The sequence below is a fragment of the Anas platyrhynchos genome, chromosome 4 (genome assembly GCF_047663525.1).
Source record: "Anas platyrhynchos isolate ZD024472 breed Pekin duck chromosome 4, IASCAAS_PekinDuck_T2T, whole genome shotgun sequence".
Classification (NCBI taxonomy): Eukaryota; Metazoa; Chordata; class Aves; order Anseriformes; family Anatidae; genus Anas; species Anas platyrhynchos.
Window position 1 is genome coordinate 48,906,302 of NC_092590.1, and position 9,998 is coordinate 48,916,299.

Here is a 9,998-nt window from a genome sequence, read left to right on the forward strand (position 1 = left end):
CACGTGTTCTGTGTGCATTTGTTATGAATTAAATCGCATGTTTTATTAACCAGTATCCTGAAATGTGGAGACCCCCCCGAACTTAATAGGCTGTCTTCCTCAGTGTGTAGTCAAGGTCTCACCACTCCAGTGGTGCTCAGCCTTCAGTACCTCTGTAGCCAGGCTCACCTCAGCCAAGGGGAGCTCAGCCTAGCAGAGTTCCTTGGAAAAGCAATCCAAAACACCCACTCAGAACAAGAAGCAAGCGCACCATTCAGGAAAAGTAGCACAAACGTTACTTGCAAGTATGCCATTCCTACCTGTGCTTTACACTTTTATATGTGGACTCAAAAAAATCATTTGTACCTAAATACCTTTATAAACAGCCAGGAAAGAGTTCCATGTTCAAATGCTCAATGCTCAAACTTCAGTCATTCAGACATGAGTAACAGCATGATTTTTAGCCTTACTGCAACCCATCTTAACTCTACGGCTGCCAGGGCTACCACTTACACCACCTTCCCAGTTACACCTACCTCAAGCTAACACTTTAGATACAGTTTGTATGACAGGCTACAACATTTTAATAAATTAAAAAATATATATTAAAAAAACCCACCACCTTATTAAGTTAAGACCACAGATTTATTAATTGCATTCATCTCTCCTTCAACAAAATACTCATCTCCACTGTTTTGCCTTATCAGCTTCAAAAACACTTAAGACACTTAAAACAAGTGCATCTCACTTGTTCTTTAGCAACAAAATGCAACTAGCCAATAAAGCTTGCTAGTCTTACCTTTAGACCTTACAAGTCAAAAACCTTTTTAAAGGTTTTAAGACCTTTAAAAAACAAACAAAAAAATCAAAAGACTTTGAAACCTTTAAAACCTTTTTAAAAGCATTTTTAAAGGTTTTAGACCTTTAAAACCTTCTTAAAGGTTTTTAACCTTTTTTGTTTTTTTTTTTAAAAAAAAAAAGGAAAAAAAAAGGTTTTTAGACAACAGCCCTGACACCTGAGATATCCCAAGCAACCTTAAGCCACTGAAGCATATGTTTACAGTGCAGTTATCTCCAAGTGAGCTCTAAGGATCTAATGTCTTCTCCAGACTGCTGCATCAGGCTTGCATAAAATTGTTTTTCACTCTCAAAAAGTAGCTGTGGGTCTCCAGAAGCACACACCTGCTATGAAGCATGGCTGAAGCCTTGCCTCCAGGAGGACGATACAAAAAGCCTCAAAGCCTAGGGAAATGGCCCACCCAGTACCATAGCTGGTTTGTGCTGAAAAACGTTCTTGCCACTGACTTATTCCAGGTCTCTGCCTTAGAATAGGAGGGGGAAAGTTGAGCTCAGTTCTAAAGCACTTGTTTGTGTTGCAGAAACATTGTTATTTTTGTTTTCTCTTTCCTCAAAATGATTTTTTTTCCCCCACATTGAGTATTTCCCTTAAAGTTAGGCATCTACATCAAATGCTCTGAACATCTCTTCTCGAATAATGGATGATCAAGAAAGGCTAGAATAAAAATCAATTCCAAACAAATTACAGATGTTCAAGAAACATCCTGTCTATTCAGCACTGGAAGCTAACTGTGTGCAGAAAGACCTGCCTCCCGAGGCCTCCTTGCAAGAGTTCATGCCTCCGTTCTTCTTTCAGTAGCTGCTCACATGCTTCTGCCAAGCTACATGCATTCTGTCAGAAGAAATCAAGTCAAATGGACTCCACTTGTCAAACAGAGGCATGTAAGCACTGGAGGGAAAGAACAGACATGATGCTGAGCAGGCTAAATTAAATCTCATGCTAAGAATTGGATAGCTTACTTTTCAAATTTGAATAAAAGCACAGAGAATTAAACATAAGTTTACAATACAACATCAGCCAAACACCATACCTTGCTGGTGTTGAACTTGCATATGAGTCACTTGAACTTGAAATCATACACAGGGGCAACATTTTTCATATCTAACAATAGTAACAAAACGTGAATGCTTCCTTCTTTCCCCTCCCATGGAAATACTACAATGAATCCCAGCAATGAAATTACATCAGGTATTGTTCTCATACCTTTTCTAATCAAGTGCACTTTCTCAGTTTAATGGATTCTAGCTGAAAATCTGATCAAACCTTACAGCTGAAGAAAACTGCCCCCTACTGTTATCATTCCTTACCATACAACATTTTCTTTGTATCACTTCAATGCACATGAAAAATACAAGACAAGTAATCCCCCTTGCAAGTAATGTGGGCTGATATTTTCATTAAACATTCAGGATTCAGACAGGGGAAAGACAACCAGGAAGTTCATTTTAAGGTCAGTACACACAGGCTATTCCACAATGCACAGCGCAGAATAGAAGAGAAATCTAACATACCAACTCTGAAACATTGATTAGTTCTCCTAAATTGAGGATAGCAAAAATTCACTCTATAGTTAAAGACGACAGTGTTTGTTGCAAGAAAGGTCTCATGGCCAATAGCTTCTTAAATAATTCTTGGATCTTTAGAACTGTATCATTCCTTTCAGACCTTAACCCCAATGATTTAACTAGCCTCCCGGCAGACAAATTTTGCCCATCTTTAAGAGCTGCAAAGGCTAATGGTGCAGACCTTCACATAGGTAACAAATCACAACCCTCTTTTATTTTGTATACCCTAAGGTCCTGAGTGAAGAGATGAAAACCAAAACGTTTGGCCTCAACAACAGCTCAGGAGTACTGACAGCTTTAGCACAAGGTGGCTGTGATTATCCAAGCCCTGCTGTAGGGACAGCTCAACTGCTGGTAGCTGCTGCTAAAATATTACTACACGTTCAGTTTAGCTGACAAGGGTGAAAAGAAGCATCCTAAATGACTAAAATGAGCTTGAATCGCTGCTGCTATAACAATGTTCAATTCCTATTTCTGAATCGAAATTCTCATTTTGCTTACAAGCAGGTACACTTTCAGGTTTTCATTGACTAAGCAAGCTGACACGTCACACTCAGTCACCTTCCCTTCACAGCTGCAGCCAGCTCCAACAACTCTACCTCTAGTCCCCACCCCTTGCTTCCTAAGCTTTGGAGTCCTGGAGACAGGAGACTACAGGAGACTAAGCTTTCATGGAGGAAGGTGAATACCTGTATAGAAAACCATTAATTCACAAACCCTAAAGAACTTGGAAAATGAAGATGGCAAATACCCAAATACAGAATAGCTTAGAGCTTCCATTATTTCATGCTGCCTGCTAACAAACCCCTGCTCAGTAGGGCACCTAGTTGAGAACAGCCCCAAGAAACTGCATCTCAGGAGTCAAGTCCAGAGGATTAAGCCTCAGCAACAGACCCACACACTTTAACCTTAAGACACTTGAAATTCTGAATAGGATTTCCAAAAGCGTTACCACCACTCCACCTCTGATATCACTGCTAAGTAAAGGGACCACAAAGCACTCGAGAAGCTCACTGTCACATGGCAGTGCCGTCAGCTCCACGTGTATCTCCATCCTCGACCGCGAAAATGTGCTAAAACTTGTTCAAAATTGGACTCTATAGGATTTACAAGCATAAAGTTTCTCCTGTTTTTAAGTTGATGTACTCACAGCTGTCATCACATACAGTTTCGAACTATGTTTTAATCTAGCCAATCCAGCCATCCCTCACTGTCCTTCAGCAAATAAATAACATCTGGAACACTCAGTTTAGGACTTAGCTCTTCCTGCTAGCAAGTATCTAAAGCTCACAGGAATGAACTCTTTTCCTATAACAACAACAACAAAGTCCCTTATGTGAACCATTTCACTTGCATTTTACAAACAAACTGTGTCAAAGCTTCCCTCTGCTTGGCTCTTTTTGAGCATACAAATTAAAATAAACTACCAGAAGAACAGAAAGAGGGATGCATTTATGCTTGCTTACTTTTCTCCTCAGGGGAAAAAAACAATTTATGAGATTAGGAACAGTTCAGTAAACAAAGGAGGCGAGGCAGCTGCTTCAAGCTCAGGGAGAAAAAAAGGGAAGGAACAAGTAAAGGGGAATATAAATAAATAAATAAATAATCAAACAGGGCAGAATCCTGCAGTGATTTTTTCAGATCAAACCTTGAGCTTTCTACTTCCAGGTCCAAGAATCTGAATGACATTAGTAATCTTAAGAAGCAACAGCTTGAGTAAAGCTAAAGGTAAAATTCCTTACACTCAGAAGATATCAAGTGTTTGCAGTAGATGAAATGCTCTTTGATTAAACCATGCTCTCTCCCCACCCCTCCCACCCCCCAGTACAGCAGAAGCAAAGTGTTCTGGTTCTTTCCTGCCCCCCCAAGAAATTGAGGGACTGTCCATTGAATAACTTCCTGAAATCTGCAAGTCAAATGGCAATGCCCAACTCCGCAGGACCTAATCCCAGCACTGATAAAGAGAAATTGCATGCCCAGAGCTAAGAAGGATCCAGGTCTGAAGATGAACAGATATGACTGATGGCTGATTTATAAAGGACGCTGCTGGTACACTGAACATGTCTGAAGACTGTCAACTGCTGTAACATTTCACATTTGTTCTGTGATGTGACAGTTTTTAACTCCTGAAGTTAACCAGGAGTTAAACGCTCTTTAACGATTAAGAGATTAAAAACCCACACTCCTTGCAGTCATCATTGTTAGGAAAGTCTTGCAAACATGTTCATAGACACTCTGAAGTTCGACTGTCATGAACACATGAAGATGCTGTAGCTTTTCTGCATGCTTAGGCCTTGAGCAATCTTTTGAGTTCTAGGTACATTTCCTTGCATTTATCTCAAAGAAATGTTAGCCAGACATAGCCCTTATGATTGGGCACCTAATTGCAGTTTCAGGTCTCAGTGCTCTTAAGTATCTCATTACTGGTCAGCAGAAAGATGTAGGCAGTACAAAAAGGATTGAACAAATCCACTAGTGATAAATACAGACCTTGGACAGTAACGCTGGCAGTCGAGCCACTGATAGAAGCCATGAACACAGCTGCCTGCTGCTCTCCAGGGTTTGGGTTAGTCTTTGATAGATTTGTCAACTGTAAATTATGATTTCCAATTTTAAATTTTGGAAATCATGGTGACATATCATAACCTCCTTGCTATATCACAAGTTGGTATTTACACAGGCACATGCCAGAGCAATTAATTCTGTTTTGAACTAAGGCTGACTATTAAGCTCCCATAGCATTATGACTCCTAAGGCCTTCTGAATACTTTTTGTATAGTTTTTAATCTGACTCTGTGAAATGATGACAATTTTAAGATGGGCATCCTGGCAAGAAAGCTACAAGCTATTTTCTCCTGTGCACATCATCTCCACCTAGCTTTCACTTAAACCCTCTTAGCAAGTAGAGTAGTCACACTAGTCAAGGATTAAAGTTCCTTTTAAGCTACAGATTTAGACATTCAAGATTCCCCAGCCCAGCAATCAATATGACTTCACAGCTATTACGAATGTGTCCAATAAGTTTAGTCTTGAATTCAGTCTGAAGTTAATGTTAAGGAGTAGTAACAAGTATTTATAATCCCTTCAGTTAAAAGCCCAGACTTCTGTACCTTGTTAGAATCCTAGTATCTTTCAACCAAAATCTGTTTGGAGTACTACAGGCCCTGTATTTGGATTACAATTAAACTGAGAGCAACATGGAGAGCTTGTTACTCGGTCATCAGCAAATCCAGCAGGTAATCCAATCAGACTTTTTTGTATGCTAGGCTTTGAACCACCATTCAACCACTTCAGTTACATCAAGGTCTCAAGAGGAACTTTCCTCTGTACAAACACAAGGTGTTTATGCATGAGCAACTGAAGCATTCTCTTGGGGGTGAACTTCTCTGATCACATTTGCATGGAATTAATGGACAAATCACATCACTCTCTAATAGCTCTCTAAACTAGTTGTGGGTCACCAAGGAACTAAGACTGAACAGGCAAAACCCTGCTTGTAGCTAAATCAGTCCGCTGTTTTGACCAAGTACTTTTCCAGAAACTGTTTCATCATTTGGCCTAGCAACGTTTTGCTGAACTTGTGCTTTAATTACAAGACCCGGGGACAACCGGTGATCGGGTCTGGGATTTCCCATTGTGTTTATATGGACTTTCCCAAACCTAAAGGTAGCATTTCCCAACAAGCACCCAGAAGTACACACACCAAACATTACAGACACTGTTCTCTACAGACATTCTGGAGGTGCAGACTTGCCAATATCAAACACAAGGCAGATCACACCACGCTTTGAACATCTTGTTCTCGTGTGACAGATGCTGACAGTTTGAACAAACATCACCCCCGCTAGCATTTTGTTATTGGTTTCAGACTGCTTTGTCACATTTTTCATTATCAATGAGAAGAGCACAATTAAGACTGCATAGAAATTGAGGTAGGATGAAGCTGAAGGTCAGCACATCTAAAGGTAGCTGCATATTTGTAAACAAAGCTGTTTAGCTCCTACTGGAAGCACCAGAGACCTAGCAAAGGAACAGTAGCCAACAGCCCCAGCTGACCAACACAAAATGCCTGTTTCCCAACCAAAACGATTACAGACTCTATTGGTTGCCTAAATATAGGTGCACAGAACCATTTCAAGTGCTACCAGGCATGCCAGCTGGCCTGCAGCTGCTCCTTGGCAGCCATGTGGTTGTGGGTGACTGCCAGGTTCCAGAACCACCAGTTCCCACATCTGTTATTATCCTGAGAGACTGCCCCAGAAACACAGGCCAAGCAAAGCAGACCATGTTAATTCCTTGCAGACCAGTTATCATCAAGCCAATACTGAGCTGACTTTGGGAAAAAAAGTTTCTCCAGTGTAATAGATTGTTCCAGGTCTCATTCTGGACAGTGATAGCTATTGAAATGAAATTTCATTCTACCACGAGCACTCCTACCTCCTTCATTGCCACTCATGCTCACCTGCTGGTCTGCAGAGCACTTACCTCCACAGCAGCCCTGCCACATTGCCTAGCTGGAGCACAGACTTGCCTGGGACAAGCTCTACTAAAACCCAGAGGCTGCCCAGGAGACCTGATGCCTGCTAGCTTCCACTTCCAAAGCGTGACCTCAGAAAGGTCTGAAGAGCATTCGCCAAACTGAGGCAAGGCTCTGCACACCCAGCCGTGCCAGGCACAATCACAGCTGGCAAACCAGGTCCCATTGAGCCACAATGGACACAGGGCAGGCACAGCTGGAAGCCACTGAGCACCATGCACCCAAAGACTGCTTGAGGATATCCCTCTCACCCATCAGCTCCATTCAGGCTGCCTTACGCACTGCAATCAAGCTTCTGGAGTGAGACCACCAATTCATTTGGGTTTCACCACCAGAGACAGGCTCAGAGGGGCGCAGGCACACACTCAACTGAAGAGCTACATGCTAAACCCTGTCTCTTAAATGGAGAAGTTTACTTACGGTACTTGCAATCTGCTGTGATGGGTGTTTATAGCAATCACCCAAGCACAGGACAAAAAGTACACCAAGCAATTGGTTGAACTAGAACAGATCTTTCAAGTCATACTTTCAAGAAGCTATTTACCACAGGAGGTTAAGGCACAGAACAGCAAGTGAGCTCACGTATATTGCCGACAATTAAGACACAGGGGATAACGCAAGCTAACCGGGAAACTTAAATTAAAAACATCGACAATTTATTTGCCAACTTACTTATACTTTTATCAGGTATAATCCATGCGGTGGAAGAACTGCACAATTCCGAACTAATAAACCTTTTTGTGCTGTTTCTCCAGACAAAATTGAGTTCAGCAATACCTGGTTTGAAATACCAGCCAAATCCCCAAATGTATGATAAAAGGCAAGCTCTTCCTCTGCTCCTGCTGCCCACACACAAAAGGATACTGCCGCAGTAAGTTGCTATCCAGGTTTGGACTGGAGCCCCTAAAACTAGGCTAATAACCCTCCCATTAAATACACTGCACGGGGGGTAAAATCCTCTCCTGAGCCTTTAGACCAGACTTCTCCAAAGCACTGAGAGTTCACCTAGAAGGAACACTACAGAGGCACTACCCTCATCCTAAAGTTGAGGAACTTCATTTTCTGAACCATATTCTTTCCAGAACACTAGAAATGCCTGCAGCCCTATCTTCACCCCAAAAATCAGACAGGGAACCTAAGGTGCATGCTGTGTCTTGCTATACACACACCAAGGGAGCTTGTTTGTCGGCTGGTAGTTGAGATGTGTCAATTCACGTGCATATATTTGGGGGTGGGAGAACCGATGGCTGTTCATTTCCTAAGCCAAGCACTTTTCAGGTGAGCAGTAGCAGGCAATTAAGCTCCATCTCTTTGTCCACCAACATGTGGAACACTAAGCCCCTCGGGGGTTACTATTACACAGAACACAAAACATCCCAGTTTCCTGAACCCCTGCCCCAGCCCTGGCTACTGCTCAGTGGAGAAGAGGATCACAAGCTGCCAGAAGGTACCTGCAACACCCCGGAGACATTTAAAAATCACTAGTCAGACAGCATCGCTGCACAGTCACCTACCTCACATGCAGAAGAGGCGCCCTTATCTGGCAGCACGCAGCCTAGGAGCTCTGCAAGAAACTTTGCCATATATGAGCAGGGAGGAAGGGGTCTTCCTTGTCACCGTGCCAGGCAAATATCCTTCAGCAAGAGAGGAGATCAGCAGAAAAATTCTTCCCCGCTGCCAAGCCAGGGCCGCTCTTTTCTGGGCTTGTTATCCGGGCCATCCACCAGCATATTCCTGCTCTGTCATTTCAACAAGGCTGCGCAGGTTCACTGCGTAGTAGCTTACCAAAATAAACAAATCAAGTAAGGCACCAGCACAGTGCCTGGGCTTCTCAATGTTTGCTTCTCCCCTTTCCCCGCTGAATGTCACTATTATCATAGAAAAGGAAAGGGGCCCCACAGAGGGGTGGTAAGAGGGACAACGCTGCAGGACTGCTGGCAAACAGACGAGCACTGGCAAATTACCTCAAGTTGCCTGCGGTACAGGATTTGTCCTGTGCACGGCGCATACACCTCCTTCCTGTACACACGCACAAAACACTCCCTGACAGGATCCTTTTCTATTTACACTCAGGAATACTCGACTACTTCAAAGTCAAATGGCAAAAGAAAAAAAACAAACCCATTTCCAGCCCTGACTACCAATGAGTAACATCCTCCATAGACCATCTTTTTGTCAGCAAGAAAGAAACTTGCCCAGAGCCTCCATGCCCCTCCTGAGGCGGTGACTAGGGCTTGGGGCTAAGGCTCCAGACCTCAGTTTGTCAGCGTAGGATGCACTGCATGTTCAGTTTCATGCACTGTGCAGTTTTACAAAAAACAATCTTGCCTGAAGTTTATGGAAATTTATCAACCCAGTGAAATACAACTGAGATACTCAGCGCTGATGTGGAGTCAAGTCCAAGCCTTGACGATTGCTGTGCTATGCTTATTTTTCTGCTCTGCTACAAGTGAGTGCAGGCCACAGACAGTTCAAGAAAAAAATGTCACTGTGCACCACTGTTCTCAAAGCTGCACAGGCACAGGAAGTTCCTAATGCCACTTATACATTTAGATTATGTATCAAAACCCTAATCCTCAGTGAAAAGTCTGAAAAAAATAAATTCAGAGGAGTTCAATTTCTCTGCTCCAGGAAAAACTGGCTTGACAGCTTGGAAGCAGCTGAAGTAGCACGTGGTACAGTTTAAGCACCTCAATTAGCCCTAAAAGTCAAGCAAATGTTATTACAGCCATTATGGCTCCTGGCTCTATCAGCAATCTCACAACATCTTGCATTTTCAAGCAGTTCTAAAGCATCTAATCCACTTCTCCTCTCAAGGACGCTTTATTTGCTCGCCGTACAGCAAGTATTGTGCAGTTACCATGCAGGTCAAACCACAAGTGGAGTCGGATGCAGTCAGTGGCAAGGAAGGAGCAGAACATTAGCACTAACACATCCTGTTTGCAGAAGGCAGCTGAACTGGCCACTCACCCAATGCAAGTCTCTTGTACAATAGAGTCAAAAAAAAATAAAACCCTGCTTTGCACATACTAGTTTAGAGAGAGCAAGTGTAGCAGCC

At 42.7% G+C, this 9,998-nt stretch overlaps 1 protein-coding gene across 1 annotated transcript in view; it reads right to left on the reverse strand.

The window, feature by feature from the left end:
- RASGEF1B (RasGEF domain family member 1B) overlaps window positions 1–8,762 on the reverse strand; it is a 143,725-nt gene extending 134,963 nt beyond the window's left edge. The window contains exon 1 of the mRNA XM_005012766.6: window positions 8,455–8,762. Coding sequence (XP_005012823.5) covers window positions 8,455–8,523 — 69 coding nt within the window. The 5' untranslated portion in view covers window positions 8,524–8,762. The remainder of the gene's footprint in view (window positions 1–8,454) is intronic.
- Window positions 8,763–9,998: the final 1,236 nt, after the last annotated feature.